This window comes from Ictalurus furcatus, chromosome 21 (assembly GCF_023375685.1).
Source record: "Ictalurus furcatus strain D&B chromosome 21, Billie_1.0, whole genome shotgun sequence".
NCBI classification, from domain to species: Eukaryota; Metazoa; Chordata; class Actinopteri; order Siluriformes; family Ictaluridae; genus Ictalurus; species Ictalurus furcatus.
The window spans coordinates 19,228,810-19,254,063 of record NC_071275.1 but is presented as its reverse complement, the minus strand read 5'-3'; the positions used below and the strand labels follow the sequence as shown (position 1 = coordinate 19,254,063).

Here is a 25,254-nt window from a genome sequence, read left to right as displayed (position 1 = left end):
GTGTAATTACACATTACGCTAGACAGCAGTAAAAGCACTGTTTACCATCAACTAATCTTATCATACTGTATAAATAACGTTAACAGGCACCGGGAATTTATAACGGTGAAATTTGTTTTGTTTTTTTCACAAACATGCTAGTAATATGATGGAAATTACATCTTAACGTATAAAAATGTATTTATTGGAAAAAAAAACAAAAAAAAACCGCTGGATTCCTATTGGTTAATCCTGTTTCTCATCATAGTTGCTGGTAGCCAATAAAATGTGATGAAACAAACTGAGGGATGAAAACACCTCAGGTTTAAGAAACCGTAATTATATTTCATGTAAACGTTTTTATTTACTTTCCGATCCTGCCTAGGATATCTCCCTGCAGTTCAGCTCACATGGTGGTAAAAAGAGTCAATCTTGGGCGGGGCGATATGACAAAAATATCATAATCACGATACTCGAGGGCATTTCTACGATACACGATGCGTATCACGATTAATAATTTAGCTAACAAACTGCCTGCAAAACAGCAGTAAAATAAACAAAAAAACAACAACGTTAAACTGAGTTTAACGCCTACAAAGACTACGTTTTTTTTAAAAATCACATCAAATCAACTGCATCCATTCAGTACTATTTAATTTCTAATGATTAATATATATATATATCACCATACCGACGATATATCAGAAAATTGTATCGTGTAATGATCTATCACGATATCGATATTATATCGATATATCGCCCAGCACTTAGTCAATCTGTCGAAAGATGTCTAAAACCTACATGATTTTTCACTTAGTCAGTTTATGCGTATGATTGCAGGTCTTTAAGGTAATTTCATCTGTATGATCTCCGACGTACTTTTACCACCTCAGGTTACATTACAATTGTGTAACAAACACAGGTATTTTTGTAACGCAATATAAACTCAGGCCGCCATTTTTAATCCTTTGTTGTTGTTGTTGTTGTAGTTTTTTACCTTAAATCTATATGATGTTATAAAAAGACAGCCAAGGCTTATCAATCCGTCTCTCTTGTCTTAAATTCAAATTGGGCGACGTGCTGCATTTTATCCCAGCTATTGAACTGAATACATGAAGCACCTTTTGTTTGAAAAAGAAAATATTAGTATTCAAATTATTCTGCACGCTTCCAGGCCTGATTATTTGTAGCACACCATTTTCATGCTAATGTGTGGCTATTGAGCTGGAAGAGCTGGTCCAGTGGGTGGTTGTTGGTGGATGCCTCCATTTTTCTGCTGATCTGAGGCCAGTTTTGACACTCTGACAACGAGCGAGGCTTGAACACCAGAACAAAAAGGAATATCAATACCAAGGCTCATTTTAGGGACGCGGTGTTCTCCAGACCGCTGAACAGTAAGATCGTGATCGTACACAACACGTCCGGCTCTTCTGAACAGCACCCTCTAGTGGTGGGAAGAGGGTAGTCGGTGCAAGAGATTGTAGACACTTGTAACAATTTTTGTCGTATAAAACCCTAATCAATAAAAACCCACCTTCTTTTTTTTTTTTCAAAACCGGCTGTTCAGTCAGTGGTATGGAGAATGTGCTCTGATTCAGCCCATCTCTCTCTCTCTCTCTCTCTCTCTCTCTGTGTCAAAGGTATGGTCTACAAGCGTGGCATTTGGAAATGACTATCAGGCATCTATATTTAATCACAGTTCCTCTGGGATGTTGTGTAGTTGCCTGGCAAAGAAACAGAAGTCCGATTCGAAATTAGACATAGCCACACCCATGAAGAAACTTCTCTTTGAAAGTGGCGAGATTTTTGTTCTATTTCTTTAAAAAGCAAAACAAAAGTCGATGGTCAAATTAATTCTTGCAAAACAACTTCTCCTGCACGGTGCCAATAGTTCCGGAGTTTACTGTGTACAAACGATCTGATTTATAAAAAAAAAAAAAAGAGAGAGAAAAAACCTCACCCACTACTGCTAAACACATCCATACATTCACAATGCTTGCATTTCTGAAACACACCAGCTTTTTATTCATCAAATGGATATTCGTGCTGTAAAGTTCACGTGAGACGTGGCCTTGGAGACCTTGAAGTATTTGGTACGTTCTGGAGAACGTTCAGTGTGGAAGTGCATAGTCAGAACATTTCAACTTTTCACAATTTGTACGAGGAAACACAACTCGATAAAACATGCCAGATGAGTTTAAATAACTTCTCTGATCCGAAAAACGTTGGTCTCGCTACAACGTTCACGGTCGAAATATTAAAACTCGTGCTTAGAAGCCAATCAGATCCCCCATAGAAAAACACAGCACACAGGAGCGACCTCGCGAGATAAGAAACGCACAGGATCCGTCTCTTCGAGTCTCTCCAAGCTTTCATACAGAAATTGTCAGTTGTGCAGGGCACCGATCTGGGATCTGTTCTCCGCGCCTTTACAGTAGCATTATATACAAGGTGAAAGGCGAAAAACGGATCCTAGCTCTGCGTTCTCGCTCATTAAGCACCAGACTCGAACAGAGCCAGTGTAGAAAGCTGTACAAAGCACCGGCACCGGATCTTTCAGCTTTATGCTGCAGTTAACACCGTACGAAGCGTTACGGAGGGTTATGAAACGCTGATCATTTGAGTCACAGCTTCCTCTCCGACCGGGGCCTGCTCTGACTCCACCTGCCGAACAGAGAGAGGAAGAGGAGGTGCGATGAAGGCAATTACAATCAATTACACTGTGACATTACACCTGTTTTATTACACTCACACACTAACCTGAATAAATAAATAATAAATAATAATGCATTTATGCTTCGCATGTGCGTCTGCATCACTCCATTAATATCACTTTAAACGTCATTAAAAGGTCACAAAATCTCGAAACATTCTCAATATTTTACATTATAGTGAAGTTAGAAAAAAATATATATCGAATAATCGTTTGGATATGGATATTAAAAACAAGAAAAAAGAAACGTCAAAATATAAAAAAGTGTTTATTTGCAAATTAAAAAAAAAAAAAAAAGTAACAGTACAAGAAAATAGCAGGACTACGAATATGACAAAACGGCTCGTTTTATACAGCAGGTCACAACGCAAGCTCGGTTCTGCGTGCATTCTTTTCTATAAACACTTTTAAACATGCAAATATAACTTATGACAAACAATTAAGCAATGATCTAGAGCTCTGAAAGCGGCAGAGATACAGATACAGGCAAGGCATGCAGACGACACAGAACACTTTACAGCGAAAAGCAAAATCCTGCAAACGAGTCCTGAAGCTGGATGACGCTGCGAATCAGCTTGGAATAATAAGAAATTATATGGAAGGACAATATTATAATACTGACTTTACGGAGATCAAGTGAAGTCAGATTCAAGTCCAGTGTAATTTCGACTTTCTATCAGCGAGAGAGCTTTAAATGTAAGCACTCGCAATGATGTGCTCAAGGCTGTTTTAAGACATTATATACACACACACACACACCGTACAGTACAGTGCCATACAGGCGGACGAGTTTTGGCTCTGAAACAGTGACTGTAAGGATAAAGTGCTGGACATATTTACTATGTATTTATTACATAATTATAATAATAATTATTATTATTAAGTTAATCATGCAAAAAAAATTAAGCCCTTCTTATCTAAGAGGCGTGTATCACGGCATCCTCCAGTCACTGCTCAGATCCAACCAAATACACAAAAGCACTTATTAACAAACGTCCCACTTGAAATATTCCACGGCTGCTGCAGCGTTTTAGGGAAATTCTGATTATTCTACAGTTCCAGCATCGAGCCACACATTCTCAGCAATAATAAAAGATGCATGCATGTGAAAAAGCCTGACAGGATTATCACACACACAAGCACGCGCATGTGCGCAGTCTTCTTTGCCTGGCAAAAGTGAACATGTATTGCTTAAAAGCCTGCGATATTTATCCCAGGGGGCGGGGCTGAGAAGGCAGTCCAATCAGTGCTGGGATTGATCTGGAGCCTCCCGCTCACCTGCACGTCCAGCTCGTCCAGCTCGTCCTTCTCCTTCCCCGAAAAGAAGCGCCCGCCATCACCACGCTTCCGCGCCATGGCGTGCCGATGACGAGACTCGTGCAGGTATTTCTAGGACAATAAGAATAAATCAGGTTAACACACCCACACACACACACACACACACCCACACACACACACACACACACACACAGACCATCACTAACTCTTAGTATGTGTTCCAAAACTGCTGCAAGCTTAAAGGGGTGGGTGGGGGGGGGGGGGGGTGTTGTTTAAGAAAAAGGGGCGGAGCTGAGGTGGAGCTAACATCCAGAATGAAAAATAAATTATACAAACAATAATCTGAAACGGAAAAAATTAATCAGGCAATATTGAGAATCACGTTTGTATTATGTTTTTATTTAAATCATGCGATTAATACAGGTTTAACACACTCTAAAACAAAAATAAAAACACACACCACATCTTTAAAGGCTGGAACCTCATTACTGGAACATAGAAACATTTCTCGCAGAAAGTAAATCCATTATATCTGCGAGTTTTGTTTGTTTAACTCACCCTCCTCTCTTTGGGGATCTTGCCCTCGGCCTCCAGCTTGGCGCGGGCCTGGCGTCTCTTCAGGATGCGGTGGTACTGCTTGGCGTTGACATAGAGCGGCTCCTCCTCCAGCATCTCAGCTCCGGGGAGAGGGATCCGCTGCATGGTCGGGACAGAGCCGCCGCTTTGGACCATCTGATAAATACACAAGTAATACAACTTTACTATCGGCCTACGATCCTGCTTGAAGCACCATGACAGAAACGCGTGTGATTAAGCGAACAAATTTATACGACATATAACGTCAGAAAGATATCGGTCCTGCATGCTGTTGATAAATGCCAGTAAACCTGGGCAAACCTCAGCCCGTGAGTGACCCACCATGACCATTCCTCCAGCGTTGACCATGTTTCCTGTGACGGGAACGGCGACAGTCACGGTGCCCTGACCCCCGGTGCCGCTCGCGTTTGAACCCGCCTGGATGATCTGACCTCCTGCTAAACTGGCAGCCGGAATAGTGATCACGCCTGAAGAGAACAAACTCCATCAGAAGACTCCCTCAGAGCTCACACACACTTTCTGTAACATCACAGTTGTGCACTAGAGTGTGGTTTTATTGTGTTACCCTGCTGGAGGATGGTTCCATCGGCGTTGACCGGCTGGTACAGGATGGTCTGACCCTCCGCCGTCTGAGCCTGCTGACCCTGCACTGTGATCTGCTGAGGCTGACACACACACACACACATTTACATTTACACAGGAGCTTGTGTGTTGCATTCTATAAATATAGTACAATATTAATCTAGTGTTAAACAGTATGTTATGTAGTCTTTATAGTACATTATGGTAAACTACTGCGTTCATACAAACTGTAATTTTGTTTTTATTTATGCGTGTGTGTGTGTGTGTGTGTGTGTGCGTGTATGTGTGTGTTGAGACCTGGTTCTGTCCTGCGGTCACTGCAGTCTGCGGCTGCTGGATGATGATCTGCTGAGTTTGTCCCTGTGCTGTTTGTACCTGCAGCGTTTGACCTCCTGAGAGCTGAATCTGTCCTGGCTGCACGAGCTGGATCTATCAGAGACGCATGACAAAAACAAACAAATAAACAAACAAACAAACAAACAAAAAATCAGCACAATTATCAACTATTACTCGGGATGCTGGGACTAACAGTTGGTGTCTACTATTTAAATTCTTTATTTGATACTTTATACCACACACAGCCAGACATTATTGTTATTATTATTAATGTGATAATAAACACACACTCTGGCTCACCTGCTGAAGACCCTGCGAGCCCGTCACCGGTAGCTGCATGATCGTCTGCGCCTGTCCTCCCGGCATGGCCTGTACCATTATGGGCTGCCCGGAAGGGGTGATGAGCTGACCCCCACTGACCTGCACCATTAAAGGCTGCCCTTGAACCTTCAAAGAGAAGAGCAATGAGGGTTATTTTTCTTTTCTTTTTTTTGGTGCCACGGGTCTCTTTGTGCTCTCACAGTCCAGATCAAGATGACATCATGCAGAACATATACAGGGGTCTGCAAAACAACCACCGAGTACGAACACGCTCACACACATTCGTACACTTAACAACGAACACATGCGCTGGAGAACGATATTTGTGCATTGTTATAATGGCTGTATGTCATGATATAATCATGCAGAGTAACATGAATGCACCGAACAGTTAAATATACACATGAAATGAATGAACGAGGCGCGGCTGCACACGCACGTGACTGCACGGATTTAACGTACGGACGATCGTCGGTAACCGTGCGATTTCGGGGAAATTTTTTTTATGTAGTCGCGGACATGCAGACAGCTGACGAGCCGGAGAGAGAATACCACTACCTGGAGCGTCTGAACCTGCTGGCCCGCACCCGCATCCACCTGGCCGTCGGCCTGCAGCTGCACTGCAGTCACTGTGCTCTGGACCACAGAGAACGAAGCCGTACGGTTATAAACACCACGCTCTTCTCACGCACACACGCACAATGGCCTGCAGCAACCGGTCATCAGTAGTACCGCACCCACTCCCATGCATTCAGAGGCAGATCTCGTACCTGCTGTTGCACCGCTCCACCGGACGCCTGCACCACGATCTGCTCTCCGCCGCTCGTCGACTCGGCGAACTGCTCCATGCTCAGAGTCTATTCAGAAACAAGGCTCAACACTACACTGCGGGAACACAAACAGAGGAAACAGGTACGAGTACAGAGAGAAGGATTTAGTTTAGTGGTACATTTTGGCAGTGCACAAAATCCACATTCTAGTCAGGCACTCAGAGGGGCACGGTGGCGTAGTGGTTAGTACGCCGTGGGTTCGAATCCCACTTCCGCCCTGCGTTAGCGCATGTTCGCCCCGTTCTTCGGGGCTTTCCTCCACCAGTCCGAAGACGCATTGTAGGCTGATTGGCATTTCCAAATTGTCAGTAGTGTGTGAATGTGTGAGATCATGCCCTGCGATGTTTTGGTACCCAGTCCAGGGTGTCCCCCACCTGGTCCCGCCCCTTTTCCCCAAATACATAGCTGTGCTGAATGGGGTGTAATTCAGGGTATATTCTTCGATATTACATGAGCTCTGATATAAAAGGTGCTCATCTTATGAGCATTCGATTCGATAATCATCATTATTGATATCATTTGCATTCAAGCCACATTTTGCAGAACATGGAGCCAGAACATGGACAGAAATAAAATTTTTGCCTAGTGTCCCGATGAATAGTTTAATAAATGACACATTGCACCTTGAATACAAGATAATTAAAGAAAAAATAAAGAAATAAACTCATTTATTAAATAAACTAAATTTCCATGGTCACGGCGTACAACAGCTTGGAATGAATTGGTTCGTTTGCACCGTTGGAGTCACGGGTCGTACCCCAAACTGCTCCTCGCTCCCTTCGCACGCACACTACAAATGCACCCCAAGCGACGACGCCCTACGTTCTGTTTAGTGCCCTAGCAAGATAAGTTTACGCATTTGGGATACGGCCATGTCCGCTGGTTTAGTAAATGCAGTATAACGTTATAACGAAGTTATCGTTAAAACGCGACTTATAACGTTACTTAGGCCAGTAAATAAATTCTGTATGCTTTTCGAAGAACATGCCAGGATGAATAACTTTCATCCACACGAAGGGGACATGTTTTAACTTCTGGTTTGAGACACAGACGCTAACTATTTATTTATTTTTGCTAACAACACAAAGACACCGACGGTTAGGTTAGCTACGCTAGCTAGGCCTCTTTATAGCGGTTAGCTTCTCGGCTAACTCGGTCCAATTCATCTGTGAGAATTACACCGTCCGGGTTAACACGCACACGGATCGTGCCCCTTAAATTCCTGTTTATAATTATTTTAGTCTTTTGGTTGGTCGGACGCACACCAATCGCCATCTGTTACCGAGTCCCATCCCCTCTCAGCGCCGCGCGCACTCACCGTCTTCCCGCTATTATCACCGCTGATTGGCTCCAATGGCGGCGCGCGGAGCCCAATCACAACTCTCTCGCGCACAGGAACACAGCGCGGCAAAATGGCGCCCAGTCTGAAAAGGGGGCGGGGGAAATGGGGGGCGGGGAGAAAGTGGGGCGGGGCGGGGTTCAGTACAGCGCCGTGTGGGTGTGTCTCTTCCTCTCTCTCTCTCTCTCTCTCTCTCTCTCTCACACACACACACACACGCAGGAGATTTGATTCTTTTTTGACAAAAAAACCCCAACAAACACCTTTAATACAATATCAGTAGAACATAAACTGCTCAGTGTGTAACTACAAATAAAGACCATCAAGTAAACATGGAGGGAAAAACACACTTATCCCCAAAATAGAAAGCAAATAAATAACATCCTCATGTCTCGAAAACTCATACAATTTTGTAAAAGATTTCATAAGTCTGTTAAACTGTGTAAAGAGGGATAGTATAAAATAATAAATAAATAAATAACCTGAGTAAAATAAAAAATCCTTGTGTAATTCCTGGCTTAGCAGTCAGCATGTTCGCCTCACACACACACACACACACACCCAGGGTTGAGGGTTCAATTCCCCCCGGTGTGCGCGCGCGGGTTTTCTCCGGGTACTCCGGGTACTGGAATAAAGTGGGTGTGATGTTCGATATTCCCGGAAATGAGGAAATTAAGGGACCGTCTCTAAAGTTACATATGACATTGTTAAACACGTTTCTAACTTCAATAGTATTTGAAGGGAATGGCTTACAGTCATATAACCAACTGTAAAGTGTTCATCTATGATGCACACCTCTTAGATTTCTGATATTTATCAAAATAAACTATTAAATCATATATAAATATTGTCATGTATTTTATTACTGCATGGGCCCATACACTATCTATCTAACTATATATATATATATATATATATATATATATATATATATATATATATATATATATATATATATATATATGTATGTACAGTATCTCACAAAAGTGAGTACACCCCTAAGTGAAAATGTCCAAATTGGGCCCAAAGTGTCAATATTTTGTGTGACCACCATATTTAAAATCTGGAGAAAATTCCATGTAAATATTACATTCTGACTCCACTGAAATACAGTGGAATAAATCAAATATAAGAATATTAAATATGACCATGAAAGCTATATTTATTTTTATACACACCTATATTCAAATCGTTTATTAAACTGCCACCTTATCTACAGCACGTGTAAATTGACTTATCATTATTGAGCTTTAAATAATGTTATATTTTGTGTATGGGCCCATGCAGTTATAAAATACATGACAATATTTATATATGATTTAATAGTTTATTTTGATAAATATCCAAAATCTAAAAGGTGTGTCTCATACTGGACACCTAGATGAACAGTTTACCGTTGGTTGTGTGACTGTAAGTCATTCCCTTCAAATGCTACTGAAGTTAGAATCGTGTTTAACAATGTCGTATGTAACTTTAGAGACGGTCCTTTAATTTCCGTGAATATCGAACACCCAACGTCAAACCAACTTTATTCCAGTACTCCGGTTTCCCCCCGAGTCCAAAGACATACATGGTAGGCTGATTGGCATGTCCAAAGTGTCTGTAGTGTGTGAACGTGTATGTGATTGTGCCCCATGTGCCCTGTGATAGGCTCCAGGTTCCCTACGACCCTGTAGGATAAGCAGGGAAAAAATGGATGGATGGATATAGATGGATAGAGTGTTAGACATTTAGGCAAGGAGTTAGAGTTGACGGTGTAATTTTAAGTTGTCAGATATCTTCAGAACACGGGTTTCTCTATGACATGGCAAAAGAGAAGCAGATGAGGAAGTTTTTTTTTTTTTTTATAACTGCTGTAACATCAGTCATAACAGCATTTAAAGTTGTGTATACCACAGCGCTACTGAATTCTCGATTCTGATTGGCTGATAGATGTTCCGAGGTGTGCAACGATTTTTCAGTGAACGGGCAGCTAAAGTAGTTCCAGTCAGGTCTTGACCGCATTACAGTTCCAGATCACTTTGCAGTTAACTGAAATAACCACCACGGCACACACATTTACCAACAAACAAATCGACAGAAAATGTAGATTTTCCAGAAATAAGTAAGGAATAATTGACTCCGGTTCGTTGAATTATTAGACAATAAATGCACGCCCGAGGTGTAACGGCCTCATTGCCACCTCGGATGTGCGTTATTTTCTAATAATTCAACAGCCCATTGTCAATTGCTCCTTATTTGGTGGATTTGATAACTAATTCACAGTAATTTGTTTCACACAAAAGTCACACACAAGTGGATATACCATAAACTCTCATTTGTCTTCGGTTTGTTAAATATCCCCAAGCGCTCTATGCTCACACAAAGAAAACCCACAATGGTATAGGTGTTTTAAATTCTTTATTCTGATTGGGGGGGTGAGGGGGGACAACAACCAACAACAAATAAAGACAACAAAATCTTCTCAATCAAGGCTTTACATTTTGAATGGGTTTCCGAGACTTGGATTGAGACGTCAGACATATGAAATGTAGTTACGAACAGTAGCTTATCTGTACATATCTTATTTACAGCACTGGAATTACAACGTCGTGTTTACTCCCCTTACATTCAAAGACAGATGCTGTAAATTCTCTGAATTACCCCAGTAGCATTAAAAATACCGAATACTGACAAATCCATCCAGCGATCAAACACAGAAACTCACTCAAGGTTTTTCTCATCACATTTTGAAGCTGAAGGTGAAAACCAGGGGCCCCTGAGATGTGCATTATTAAAAAATCAGTACATAAAAAGTATTGTATTCACATCTTATTTGGGCAGACGCCCTCCTGACAAATCTGTGCACTCAAATCGATCGTAGTCTTACACCGACTGGCCTTGTGGGTTTTATTTCCCGACTGGCATAAAATCTGAAATAAAAGTGGCCCTTTATCGAGCTAATTACTTACATACATACATTGCATTGTTGCCCAATACTGTCGGGTTTACACATCACACACCGTGTCGTAGTTAAGATTAGACAAATAGTCATTCGATTAATTATTGCTATGAAAAGTAATTATACCTTTGCGTAGTAAAAACATACGTTCTCAAACTCCCTTATCATTCATTTCGCCTAGTGTATTACTTACTACAAAATCATACAAAAAATATTTAAAAATTTTAGCTTAATGAACTGTTATTGCTTTGCAATACTGCTTTAATTACTCGGGCTGAATTCTTATATATAAAAAAGAAATACATGTATAAAAATGGCACTGGTGTGTCAATCAGAACTACAACCAGTGAAGCAGTCTGCCGAAGAAGAAACACACAAAGAGGAAAATAAAGAGGCGTCCAAAAAGAAAACCCTCGTCACAAAAATCCTCCAACTGCCTCCTGTCCAGTGGCTGGAACCAATTAATTTGAAAAAAAGTCTACACTTTCATTTCCTCATCCTTCAGTAAACTGGTCCGGGCTGTCACTATCCCCACACGGGGTTTAACGTTTACCTGTCACCAATCAGAGAATGAAGACACGTAAGTAATCGAACATTACTGATCGCACACACACACACACCGTACAGTTCAGTGCCATACAGGCGGACGAGTTGGGTTTTGGCTCTGAAACAGTGACTGTAAGGATAAAGTGCTGGACATATTTACTATGTATTTATTACATAATTATAATAATAATTATTATTATTAAGTTAATCATGCAAAAAAAATTAAGCCCTTCTTATCTAAGAGGCGTGTATCTCGGCATCCTCCAGTCACTGCTCAGATCCAACCAAATACACAAAAGCACTTATTAACAAACGTCCCACTTGAAATATTCCACGGCTGCTGCAGCGTTTTAGGGAAATTCTGATTATTCTACAGTTCCAGCATCGAGCCACACATTCTCAGCAATAATAAAAGATGCATGCATGTGAAAAAGCCTGACAGGATTATCACACACACAAGCACGCGCATGTGCGCAGTCTTCTTTGTCTGGCAAAAGTGTGAACATATATTGCTTAAAAGCCTGCGATATTTATCCCAGGGGGCGGGGCTGAGAAGGCAGTCCAATCAGTTTTGCGTGTTTAACTCACCCTCCTGCTTTTGGGGATCTTGCCCTCGGCCTCCAGCTTGGCGCGGGCCTGGCGTCTCTTCAGGATGCGGTGGTACTGCTTGGGGTTGACGTAGAGCGGCTCCTCCTCCAGCATCTCAGCTCCGGGGAGAGGGATCCGCTGCATGGTCGGGACAGAGCCGCCGCTTTGGACCATCTGATAAATACACGAGCGGTACCACATTTTACACACGGTCCATTTTCTTTCAAAAAAACAAAAAACAGATTTAACAAATTGGCGAATTATATATGAAAGCGCATTTACAGGTAATCACGTGTGCGTGTCTCAATCAGATCCCTAGTTCAGTAGCCCAGGCACTGATCAGGGAGTCGGTCATTTTAGGAGCCGTCGCAATCACAAAATCCTTCCAGTGCTCCCTAAAAAAACATCCCACAATGCACCGCAATTCCTCAGCTCGAAAAAAAACCCCAAAATGGCAAACGAACTCTCAGCCAACTTCGTCTACAAATATAAGTAGCTTGTTATCCTTGTTGTGGCTCTCAAATGATTAACGACTTTTAACTTTATTTGACGTTCTATATACGATTTGTTTGAGTCTAACGATTTTTCTTTATTAAAAATCCACTAGCTACTACGGCCTACTATCGGCCTACGATCCTGCTTGAAGCACCATGACAGAAACGCGTGTGATTAAGCGAACAAATTTATACGACATATAACGTCAGAAAGATATCGGTCCTGCATGCTGTTGATAAATGCCAGTAAACCTGGGCAAACCTCAGCCCGTGAGTGACCCACCATGACCATTCCTCCAGCGTTGACCATGTTTCCAGTGACGGGAACGGCGACAGTCACGGTGCCCTGACCCCCGGTGCCGCTCGCGTTTGAACCCGCCTGGATGATCTGACCTCCCGCTAAACTGGCAGCCGGAATAGTGATCACGCCTGAAGAGAACAAACTCCATCAGAAGACTCCCTCAGAGCTCACACACACTTTCTGTAACATCACAGTTGTGCACTAGAGTGTGGTTTTGTTGTGTTACCCTGCTGGAGGATGGTTCCATCGGCGTTGACCGGCAGGTACAGGATGGTCTGACCCTCCGCCGTCTGAGCCTGCTGACCCTGCACTGTGATCTGCTGAGGCTGACACACACACACACACACACATTTACATTTACACAGGAGCTTGTGTGTTGCATTCTATAAATATAGTACAATATTAATCTAGTGTTAAACAGTATGTTATGTAGTCTTTATAGTACATTATGGTAAACTACTGTGTTCATACAAACTGTAATTTTGTTTTTATTTATGCGTGTGTGTGTGTGTGTTGAGACTTGGTTCTGTCCTGCGGTCACTGCAGTTTGCAGCTGCTGGATGATGATCTGCTGAGTTTGTCCCTGTGCTGTTGTACCTGCAGCGTTTGACCTCCTGAGAGCTGAATCTGTCCCGGCTGCACGAGCTGGATCTATCAGAGACGCATGACAAAAACAAACAAACAGACAAAAAAAATCAGCACGATTATCAACTATTACTCGGGATGCTGGGACTAACAGTTGGTGTCTACTATTTAAATTCTTTATTTGATACTTTATACCACACACAGCCAGACATTATTGTTATTATTATTAATGTGATAATAAACACACACTCTGGCTCACCTGCTGAAGACCCTGCGAGCCCGTCACCGGTAGCTGCATGATCGTCTGCGCCTGTCCTCCCGGCATGGCCTGTACCATTATGTGCTGCCCGGAAGGGGTTATGAGCTGACCCCCGCTGACCTGCACCATTAAAGGCTGCCCTTCAACCTTCAAAGAGAAGAGCAATGAGGGTTATTTTACGGACGGTCGTCCGTAATCGTGCGATTTCGGGGAAATTTTTTTATGTAGTCGCGGACATGCAGACAGCTGACGAGCCGGCGAGAGAATACCACTACCTGGAGAGTCTGAACCTGCTGGCCCACACCCGCATCCACCTGGCCGTCGGCCTGCAGCTGCACTGCAGTCACTGTGCTCTGGACCACAGAGAACGAAGCCGTACGGTTATAAACACCACGCTCTTCTCACGCACACACGCACAAACACACAGTGGCCTGCAGCAACCGGTCATCAGTAGTACCGCACCCACTCCCATGCATTCAGAGGCAGATCTCGTACCTGCTGCTGCACCGCTCCACCGGACGCCTGCACCACGATCTGCTCTCCGCCGCTCGTCGACTCGGCGAACTGCTCCATGCTCAGAGTCTATTCAGAAACAAGGCTCAACACTACACTGCGGGAACACAAACATTGGAAACAGGTACGAGTACAGAGAGAAGGATTTAGTTTAGTGGTACATTTTGGTGGTGCACAAAATCCACATTCTAGTCAGGCACTCAGAGGGGCACGGTGGCTTAGTGGTTAGTACGCTGTGGGTTCGAATCCCGCTTCCGCCCTGCGTTAGCGCATGTTCTCCCCGTTCTTCGGGGGTTTCCTCCACCAGTCCGAAGACGCATTGTACGCTGATTGGCATTTCCAAATTGTCAGTAGCATGTGAATGTGTGAGATTGTGCCCCTGCGATGTTTTGGTACCCAGTCCAGTGTGTCCCCCACCTGGTCCCACCCCTTTTCCCCAAATACATAGCTGTGCTGAATGGGGTGTAATTCAGGGTATATTCTTCGATATTACATGAGCTCTGATATAAGAGGTGCTCATCTTATGAGCATTCGATTCGATAATCATCATTATTGATATCATTTGCATTCAAGCGACATTTTGCAGAACATGGAGCCAGAACATAGATATAAATAAACTTTTCACCACATGAACAATATTACAAGCCTAGTGTTGCGATTAATGCCCTACCCTACATGAATAAGTTTAATAAATGACACATTGCACCTTAAATACAAGATAATTAAAAAAAAAAAAGAAAAGAAAAGAAATAAACTCCTTATTTCCATGGTTACGGCGTACAACAGCTTGGAATGAATTGGCTCATTTGCACTGTTGGAGTCACGGGTCGTATCCCGAACTGCTCCTCGCTCCCTTCACACGCACACTACAAATGCACCCCAAGCGACGACGCCCTACGTTCTGTTTAGTGCCCTAGCAAGTCAAGTTTACGCATTTGGGATACGGCCATGTCCGCTGGTTTAATAAATGCAGTATAACGTTATAACGAAGTTATCGTTAAAACGCGACTTATAACGTTACTTAGGCCAGTAAATAAATTCTGTGCTTTTGGAAGAACATGCCAGGATGAATAACTTTCATCCACACGAAGGGACATGTTTTAACTTCTGGTTTGAGAAACAGACGCTAACTATTTATTTATTTTTGCTAACAACACAAAGACACCGACGGGTAGGTTAGCTACGCTAGCTAAGCCTCTTTATAGCGGTTAGCTTCTCGGCTAACTCGGTCCAATTCATCTGTGAGAATTACACCGTCAGGGTTAACACGCACACGGATCGTGCCCCTTAAATTCCTGTTTATAATTATTGTAGTCTTTTGGTTGGTCGGACGCACACCAATCGCCTTCTGTTGCCGAGTGCCATCCCCTCTCAGCGCCGCCCACACTCACCGTCCTCCCGCTATTATCACCGCTGATTGGCCCCAACGGCGGCGCGCGGAGCCCAAACACCACTCTCTCGCGCACAGGAACACAGCGCGGCAAAATGGCGCCCAGTCTGAAAACGAGTCGCTTTTAGAATACTCCTGTCATGTTCCCGTTTTACATGTTCTAGAACATAGTTCGATTAACAGTACACGTCATTACGTCACCGCGCCACGCCGTCGACGTCCCTCCAGAATCTCACGCATTAACATACAGTTCGTCTTCGTTATGGGACCGTATACAGTTTTTATTTATTTTTTTACGAACGCTTTAAGTGCAATTAATTATTAGTCATGTTGTACGTGCTAATAGACAACTGCTTGAAGCCGTGGGCTGCGTCTCAAACCGCGTACTTATCATCTATATAGTAGCCCAGATACATGTATTTTTCCTCACTACAGGCCTATAGTAGGAATGTATGCGGTTTGGGACGCGGCCGAACTCTCTTATTCGCCGTAAAATGTTGAGAACTGCCGTGTGTGATCGTTAATAAATACAATAAATGCACACCCGAGGTGTAACGGCCTCACTGCCACCTCGGATGTGCGTTATTTTCTAATAATTCAACAGCCCATTGTCAATTGCTCCTTATTTGGTGGATTTGATAACTAATTCACAGTAATTTGTTTCACACAAAAGTCACACACAAGTGGATATACCATAAACTCTCATTTGTTTTCGGTTTGTTAAATATCCCCAAGCGCTCTATGCTCACACAAAGAAAACCCACAATGGTATAGGTGTTTTAAATTCTTTATTCTGATTGGGGGGGTGAGGGGGGACAACAACCAACAAAAAAATAAAGACAACAAAATCTTCTCAATCAAGGCTTTACATTTTGAATGGGTTTCCGAGACTTGGATTGAGACGTCAGACATATGAAATGTAGTTACGAACAGTAGCTTATCTGTACATATCTTATTTACAGCACTGGAATTACAACGTCGTGTTTACTCCCCTTACATTCAAAGACAGATGCTGTAAATTCTCTGAATTACCCCAGTAGCATTAAAAATACCGAATACTGACAAATCCGTCCAGCGATCAAACACCGAAACTCACTCAAGGTTTTTCTCATCACATTTTGAAGCTGAAGGTGAAAACCAGGGGCCCCTGAGACGTACATTATTAAAAAATCAGTACATAAAAAGTACTGTATTCACATCTTATTTGGGCAGACGCCCTCCTGACAAATCTGTGCACTCAAATCGATCGTAGTCTTACACCGACTGGCCTTGTGGGTTTTATTTCCCGACTGGCATAAAATCTGAAATAAAAGTGGCCCTTTATCGAGCTAATTACTTACATACATACATTGCATTGTTGCCCAATACTGTCGGGTTTACACATCACACACCGTGTCGTAGTTAAGATTAGACAAATAGTCATTCGATTAATTGCTATGAAAAGTATTATACCTTTGCGTAGTAAAAACATACGTTCTCAAACTCCCTTGTCATTCATTTCGCCTAGTGTATTACTTACTACAAAATCGTACAAAAAAAAAAAAAAAACACTCATCTTATGCCATCAGGAGCTTTTTTTTTTTTTTTTTGCTAGTGCACAACTGCTTAGAAACTCTTAGCTTATTTTACAATAAAACGAGCTTAGTGGGTCATCAGTAAAAACCCACAGTGCAGGTATGAAAGTACCTCCATCCAAGGAAGTAACAGGGAAAGAGCTAGAAGCAATGCAAGTGCTATCGTTGCACAGCATGTCCATTTAGCTTGTTGTCTAGCCTGTACAAACATGAACACACTCCTTGAACTTTAGCTTAATGAACTGTTATTGTTTTGCAATACTGCTTTAATTACTCAGGCTGAATTCTTATATATAAAAAAGAAATACATGTATAAAAATGGCACTGGTGTGTCAATCAAAAGTCTAAAGGTCCTCACAAGCTTATATTATATTTTGTTGTCTCTGTCCCTATAACAGTTTGCATTTAACAAAATAATTCAGGGTTTTTCACTGAATCCCCCCACCCCTGCACCGAGAAAGTAACAGAAAGCTTGTTTATGCCAAACTCACTTATAAATGGAAGTCTAAGGGCAGTTGCTGGTGCGTCAATAAAAGTTTAGTCAGGAATTATTCAGTCCTTTATGAGAAGGAAGAATTAGAATACGATCAGAGTTAGCTCTGAGAGTCTCATGCCACATGGATACAGGAAGACGTAATGCGACCAGAACTACGTTCTTTATATTTATTTAATCTTTACACCTTTACGCTGAAACTTTGAGTTCTTTTCTCAGTACAGGGAAACATTTAGAAATTTGTATTTGTTGTAATCACAAGTTAGGTTGAACTAGTCCTTTAAGCTCTGTGATCTCATGTTATTACTAATATTTGCATTAAAGTGAAACCCTACACCATAACCATCCTTAAGTCTTAAAGGAATGAAAATTTCTCAAAAATCTGACTTGCTAGAAAACAAACTGTCAAACTACAACCAGTGAAGCAGTCTGCCGAAGAAGAAACACACAAAGAGGAAAATAAAGAGGCGTCCAAAAAGAAAACCCTCGTCACAAAAATCCTCCAACTGCCTCCTGTCCAGTGGCTGGAACCAATTAATTTGAAAAAAAGTCTACACTTTCGTTTCCTCATCCTTCAGTAAACTGGTCCGGGCTGTCACTATCCCCACACGGGGTTTAACGTTTACCTGTCACCAATCAGAGAATGAAGACACGTAAGTAATCGAACATTACTGATCGCACACACACACACACACACACACACACACACACCGTACAGTACAGTGCCATACAGGCGGACGAGTTGGGTTTTGGCTCTGAAACAGTGACTGTAAGGTGTCACGACTTCCCCTTTAAGCAGCAGGCTGAAGAGCATGTGAATGCACGCTGCTGTGCAAGGTGCGCGAGCACCTGCTTTTTCGTTGTTGACATTCGTGACATTTGGACACGTGCATTTGTTATGTTTTGTTTTGTCTCCTCCCTGTTCCGTCATTGGCTATTGTGTCACGTGTGTCCGAATTGCCCTCAGCCGTCAGCCATTACGAAGCTGATTATGTATGTATATATACCGCACGCCTCCCAGCACACGGCGCGGAATACTAGAGTAGTTTGAATGAGTTAGTCACTTTGTTTAGAGTCCTCACGATAGATATCCATAGTCTTAGTTTATGTCATGTTTCATGGTTCATGTTTAGGTTCATGTTCATGTTCATGTTCAGGTTAGTTAGTTTAGTTCACGCTGGTTTCTCTGCTACCCGTCCGGCGCTATAGTTCATGTTTCTTGTTTTGTTCCTCGACCCTGAATTTCCGTGACCGCGACCTTGATCCCTGCCTTGCCCCTTTATGCCTGTTTGCCGATCGCCTGACCTCTTGCATGTTTATGGATTACGTTTTGGATCACGTTTTGGATTTGTCTGCCTGTCTCTCTCTTAAATAAACCTGTTTTACTGCGATTGCATCCTGCCTTATCTCCGTTACGTCACGACACGTGACATAAGGATAAAGTGCTGGACATATTTACTATGTATTTATTACATAATTATAATAATAATTATTATTATTAAGTTAATCATGCAAAAAAAATTAAGCCCTTCTTATCTAAGAGGCGTGTATCTCGGCATCCTCCAGTCACTGCTCAGATCCAACCAAATACACAAAAGCACTTATTAACAAACGTCCCACTTGAAATATTCCACGGCTGCTGCAGCGTTTTAGGGAAATTCTGATTATTCTACAGTTCCAGCATCGAGCCACACATTCCCAGCAATAATAAAAGATGCATGCATGTGAAAAAGCCTGACAGGATTATCACACACACAAGCACGCGCATGTGCGCAGTCTTCTTTGTCTGGCAAAAGTGAACATGTATTGCTTAAAAGCCTGCGATATTTATCCCAGGGGGCGGGGCTGAGAAGGCAGTCCAATCAGTGCTGGGATTGATCTGGAGCCTCCCGCTCACCTGCACGTCCAGCTCGTCCTTCTCCTTCCCTGAAAAGAAGCGCCCGCCATCACCACGCTTCCGTGCCATGGCGTGCCGATGACGAGACTCGTGCAGGTATTTCTAGGACAATAAGAACAAATCAGGTTAACACACCCACACCCACACACACACACACACACACACACACAGAGACCATCACTAACTCTTAGGATGTGTTCCAAAACTGCTGCCACCTTAGGGGGGGGGGGGTGATGTTTAAGAAAGAGGGGCGGAGCTGAGGTGGAGCTAACATCCAGAATGAAAAAAAAAATTATACAAACAATAATCTGAAACGGAAAAAATTAATCAGGCAATATTGAGAGTCACGTTTGTATTATGTTTTTATTTAAATCATGTGATTAATACAGGTTTAACACACTCTAAAACAAAAATAAAAACACACACCGCATCTTTAAAGGCTGGAACCTCATTACTGGAACATAGAAACATTTCTCGCAGAAAGTAAATCCATTATATCTGCGAGTTTTGTTTGTTTAACTCACCCTCCTGCTTTTGGGGATCTTGCCCTCGGCCTCCAGCTTGGCGCGGGCCTGGCGTCTCTTCAGGATGCGGTGGTACTGCTTGGCGTTGACGTAGAGCGGCTCCTCCTCCAGCATCTCAGCTCCGGGGAGAGGGATCCGCTGCATGGTCGGGACAGAGCCGCCGCTTTGGACCATCTGATAAATACACAAGTAATACAACTTTACTATCGGCCTACGATCCTGCTTGAAGCACCATGACAGAAACGCGTGTGATTAAGCGAACAAATTTATACGACATATAACGTCAGAAAGATATCGGTCCTGCATGCTGTTGATAAATGCCAGTAAACCTGGGCAAACCTCAGCCCGTGAGTGACCCACCATGACCATTCCTCCAGCGTTGACCATGTTTCCTGTGACGGGAACGGCGACAGTCACGGTGCCCTGACCCCCGGTGCCGCTCGCGTTTGAACCCGCCTGGATGATCTGACCTCCCGCTAAACTGGCAGCCGGAATAGTGATCACGCCTGAAGAGAACAAACTCCATCAGAAGACTCCCTCAGAGCTCACACACACTTTCTGTAACATCACAGTTGTGCACTAGAGTGTGGTTTTGTTGTGTTACCCTGCTGGAGGATGGTTCCATCGGCGTTGACCGGCAGGTACAGGATGGTCTGACCCTCCGCCGTCTGAGCCTGCTGACCCTGCACTGTGATCTGCTGAGGCTGACACACACACACACACATTTACATTTACACAGGAGCTTGTGTATTACATTCTATAAATATAGTACAATATTAATCTAGTGTTAAACAGTATGTTATGTAGTCTTTATAGTACATTATGGTAAACTACTGCGTTCATACAAACTGTAATTTTGTTTTTATTTATGCGTGTATGTGTGTGTGTGTGTGTGTGTGTGTTGAGACTTGGTTCTGTCCTGCGGTCACTGCAGTTTGCAGCTGCTGGATGATGATCTGCTGAGTTTGTCCCTGTGCTGTTTGTACCTGCAGCGTTTGACCTCCTGAGAGCTGAATCTGTCCCGGCTGCACGAGCTGGATCTATCAGAGACGCATGACAAAAACAAACAAATAAACAAACAAACAAACAAACAAAAAAATCAGCACAATTATCAACTATTACTCGGGATGCTGGGACTAACAGTTGGTGTCTACTATTTAAATTCTTTATTTGATACTTTATACCACACACAGCCAGACATTATTATTATTATTATTAATGTGATAATAAACACACACTCTGGCTCACCTGCTGAAGACCCTGCGAGCCCGTCACCGGTAGCTGCATGATCGTCTGCGCCTGTCCTCCCGGCATGGCCTGTACCATTATGGGCTGCCCGGAAGGGGTTATGAGCTGACCCCCGCTGACCTGCACCATTAAAGGCTGCCCTTCAACCTTCAAAGAGAAGAGCAATGAGGGTTATTTTACGGACGGTCGTCGGTAATCGTGCGATTTCGGGGAAATTTTTTTATGTAGTCGCGGACATGCAGACAGCTGACGAGACGGAGAGAGAATACCACTACCTGGAGAGTCTGAACCTGCTGGCCCGCACCCGCATCCACCTGGCCGTCGGCCTGCAGCTGCACTGCAGTCACTGTGCTCTGGACCACAGAGAACGAAGCCGTACGGTTATAAACACCACGCTCTTCTCACGCACACACGCACAAACACACAGTGGCCTGCAGCAACCGGTCATCAGTAGTACCGCACCCACTCCCATGCATTCAGAGGCAGATCTCGTACCTGCTGCTGCACCGCTCCACCGGACGCCTGCACCACGATCTGCTCTCCGCCGCTCGTCGACTCGGCGAACTGCTCCATGCTCAGAGTCTATTCAGAACCCAAGCTCAACACTACACTGCGGGAACACAAACAGAGGAAACAGGTACGAGTACAGAGAGAAGGATTTAGTTTAGTGGTACATTTTGGCAGTGCACAAAATCCACATTCTAGTCAGGCACTCAGAGGGGCACGGTGGCGTAGTGGTTAGTACGCCGTGGGTTCGAATCCCGCTTCTGCCCTGCGTTAGCGCATGTTCTCCCCGTTCTTCGGGGGTTTCCTCCACCAGTCCGAAGACGCATTGTAGGCTGATTGGCATTTCCAAATTGTCAGTAGTGTGTGAATGTGTGAGATTGTGCCCCTGCGATGTTTTGGTACCCAGTCCAGTGTGTCCCCCACCTGGTCCCGCCCCTTTTCCCCAAATACATAGCTGTGCTGAATGGGGTGTAATTCAGGGTATATTCTAGGTGACATCAATATTACATGAGCTCTGATATAAAGGTGCTCATCTTATGAAGTCGCTTTGGATAAAAGCGTCTGCTAAATGAATAAATGTAAATGTAAATATAAATGTATGAGCATTCAATTCGATAATAATCATTATTGATATCATTTGCATTCAAGCGACATTTTTTTCTATTTGGCCTGGTCATTTTAGTTCAAGCAGAACATGGAGCCAGAACATGGATATAAATAAACTTTTCACCACATGAACAATATTACAAGCCTAGTGTTGCGATTAATGCCCTACCCTACATGAATAAGTTTAATAAATGACACATTGCACCTTAAATACAAGATAATTAAAGAAAAAATAAAGAAATAAACTCCTTATTTCCATGGTTACGGCGTACAACAGCTTGGAATGAATTGGCTCGTTTGCACTGTTGGAGTCACGGGTCGTATCCCGAACTGCTCCTCGCTCCCTTCACACGCACACTACAAATGCACCCCAAGCGACGACGCCCTACGTTCTGTTTAGTGCCCTAGCAAGTCAAGTTTACGCATTTGGGATACGGCCATGTCCGCTGGTTTAATAAATGCAGTATAACGTTATAACGAAGTTATCGTTAAAACGCGACTTATAACGTTACTTAGGCCAGTAAATAAATTCTGTGCTTTTGGAAGAACATGCCAGGATGAATAACTTTCATCCACACGAAGGGGACATGTTTTAACTTCTGGTTTGAGAAACAGACGCTAACTATTTATTTATTTTTGCTAACAACATAAAGACACCGACGGTTAGGTTAGCTACGCTAGCTAAGCCTCTTTATAGCGGTTAGCTTCTCGGCTAACTCGGTCCAATTCATCTGTGAGAATTACACCGTCAGGGTTAACACGCACACGGATCGTGCCCCTTAAATTCCTGTTTATAAGTATTGTAATCTTTTGGTTGGTCGGACGCACACCAATCGCCTTCTGTTACCGAGTGCCATCCCCTCTCAGCACCGCCCACACTCACCGTCCTCCCGCTATTGTCACCTCTGATTGGCTCCAACGGCGGCGCGCGGAGCCCAATCACAACTCTCTCGCGCACAGGAACACAGCGCGGCAAAATGGCGCCCAGTCTGAAAATGAGTCGCTTTTAGAATGCATGAGTCACTTTTAGAATACTCCTGTCATGTTCCCGTTTTACATGTTCTAGAACATAGTTCGATTAACAGCACACGTCATTACGTCACCGCGCCACGCCGTCGACGTCCCTCCAGAATCTCACGTATTAACATACAGCTTGTCTTCGTTATGGGACCGTATACAGTTTTGGGTGTTTTTATTTATTTTTTTACGAACGCTTTAAGTGCAATTAATTATTAGTCATGGTGTACGTGCTAATAGACAACTGCTTGAAGCTGTGGGCTGCGTCTCAAACCGCGTACTTATCATCTATATAGTAGCCCAGATACATGTATTTTTCCCCACTACAGGCCTATAGTAGGAAATTATGCGGTTTGGGACGCGGCCGAACGCTCTTATTCGCCGTAAAATGTTGAGAACTGCCGTGTGTGATCGTGTCCTGTCGCAAAATGCGGTGAAAACTCTCACACGACGTTAATATTGTGATGAAGGTGTTTACATGTCTGTAATACACGTCCATAATGCGACTAAAATAGGAGTACTGCACCTGTCTTAATTCAATTAGAGCTTAATTCGAGTATGGCCTTAATTAGATTAAGGCAAGTAAAAATTGCCGTTTACATGGTAGTTTCTTAATCAAAGTATGGTCTTAATCGGGTTAAGAGTGGATTATTGTTGACCATGTAAACGCAGCTAGTGTGTAACTACAAATAAAGACCATCAAGTAAACATGGATGGAAAACACACTTATCCCAAAAAGAAAGCAAATAAATAACATCCTCATGTCTCGAAAACTCATACAATTTTGTAAAAGATTTCATATGTGTTAAGCTGTGAAAAGAGGGATAGTATAAAATAGTAAATAAATAACCTGAGTAAAATAAAATCCTTGTGTAATTGCTGGTTGAGCAGTTAGCATGTTCGCCTCACACCTCCAGGGTTGAGGATTCAATTCCCCCGGTGTGTGCCCGGGGGTTTCCTCCGGGTACTCCGGTTTCCTCCCGAGTCCAAAGACATGCACGGTAGGCTGATTGGCGTGTCCAGTGTGTCTGTAGTGTGTGAACGTGTATATGATTGTGCCCCATGTGCCCTGTGATAGGCTCCAGGTTCCCTACGACCCTGTAGGATAAGCAGGGAAAAAATGGATGGATGGATATAGATGGATAGAGTGTTAGACATTTAGGCAAGGAGTTAGAGTTGACGGTGTAATTTTAAGTTGTCGGATATCTTCAGAACACGGGTTTCTCTATGACATGGCCAAAGAGAAGCAGATGAGGAAATTAATTTTTATAGCTGCTGTAACATCAGTCATAACAGCATTTAAAGTTGTGTATACCACAGAGCTACTGAATTCTCGATTCTGATTGGCTGATAGATGTTCCGAGGTGTGCAACGATTTTTCAGTGAACGGGCAGCTAAAGTAGTTCCGGTCAGGTCTTGACCGCATTACAGTTCCAGATCACTTTGCTGTTAACTGAAATAACCACCACGGCACACACATTTAACAACAAACAAATCGACAGAAAATGTAGATTTTCCAGAAATAAGTAAGGAATAATTGACTCCGGTTCGTTGAATTATTAGACAATAAATGCACACCCGAGGTGTAACGGCCTCACTGCCACCTCGGATGTGCGTTATTTTCTAATAATTCAACAGCCCATTGTCAATTGCTCCTTATTTGGTGGATTTGATAACTAATTCACAGTAATTTGTTTCACACAAAAGTCACACACAAGTGGATATACCATAAACTCTCATTTGTCTTCGGTTTGTTAAATATCCCCAAGCGCTCTATGCTCACACAAAGAAAACCC

General features: G+C 43.1%; 2 protein-coding genes and 1 pseudogene across 24 annotated transcripts; all 3 read right to left on the bottom strand.

Annotated features, from left to right (window-relative positions):
• Positions 1–2,941: 2,941 nt before the first annotated feature.
• LOC128624749 (nuclear transcription factor Y subunit alpha-like) lies at positions 2,942–10,342 on the bottom strand. 11 transcript variants are annotated; one of them, XM_053652440.1, is made up of 10 exons: positions 8,458–8,696; positions 7,955–8,060; positions 6,577–6,691; positions 6,365–6,442; positions 5,786–5,932; positions 5,447–5,578; positions 5,133–5,232; positions 4,889–5,034; positions 4,529–4,702; positions 2,942–4,081 (listed from the first exon to the last, which is right to left on the bottom strand). In XM_053652440.1, exons 3-10 carry the CDS (start codon positions 6,652–6,654, stop codon positions 3,884–3,886), a joined length of 1,053 nt encoding a protein of 350 aa, XP_053508415.1. In that variant the 5' UTR covers positions 6,655–6,691; positions 7,955–8,060; positions 8,458–8,696; the 3' UTR covers positions 2,942–3,883. The 11 variants fall into 11 exon arrangements, with proteins under 11 accessions (XP_053508415.1, XP_053508416.1, XP_053508420.1 ...); XM_053652441.1 differs by having other exon boundaries at positions 6,577–6,686; XM_053652445.1 differs by lacking the exons at positions 7,955–8,060; positions 8,458–8,696 and adding an exon at positions 10,281–10,342.
• A 16-nt stretch (positions 10,343–10,358) lies between these two features.
• LOC128624754 (nuclear transcription factor Y subunit alpha-like) lies at positions 10,359–14,271 on the bottom strand (annotated as a pseudogene).
• A 2,092-nt stretch (positions 14,272–16,363) lies between these two features.
• LOC128624751 (nuclear transcription factor Y subunit alpha-like) lies at positions 16,364–25,252 on the bottom strand. 13 transcript variants are annotated; one of them, XM_053652454.1, is made up of 11 exons: positions 25,186–25,252; positions 24,309–24,556; positions 21,824–21,938; positions 21,601–21,681; positions 21,329–21,475; positions 20,989–21,120; positions 20,685–20,784; positions 20,441–20,586; positions 20,081–20,254; positions 19,557–19,658; positions 16,364–18,285 (listed from the first exon to the last, which is right to left on the bottom strand). In XM_053652454.1, the coding sequence occupies exons 3-11, from the start codon at positions 21,899–21,901 to the stop codon at positions 18,211–18,213; spliced, it is 1,035 nt and encodes a 344-aa protein (XP_053508429.1). In that variant the 5' UTR covers positions 21,902–21,938; positions 24,309–24,556; positions 25,186–25,252; the 3' UTR covers positions 16,364–18,210. The 13 variants fall into 13 exon arrangements, with proteins under 13 accessions (XP_053508429.1, XP_053508432.1, XP_053508437.1 ...); XM_053652457.1 differs by having other exon boundaries at positions 21,824–21,933; XM_053652462.1 differs by lacking the exon at positions 21,601–21,681.
• Between the last annotated feature and the right edge of the window lie 2 nt (positions 25,253–25,254).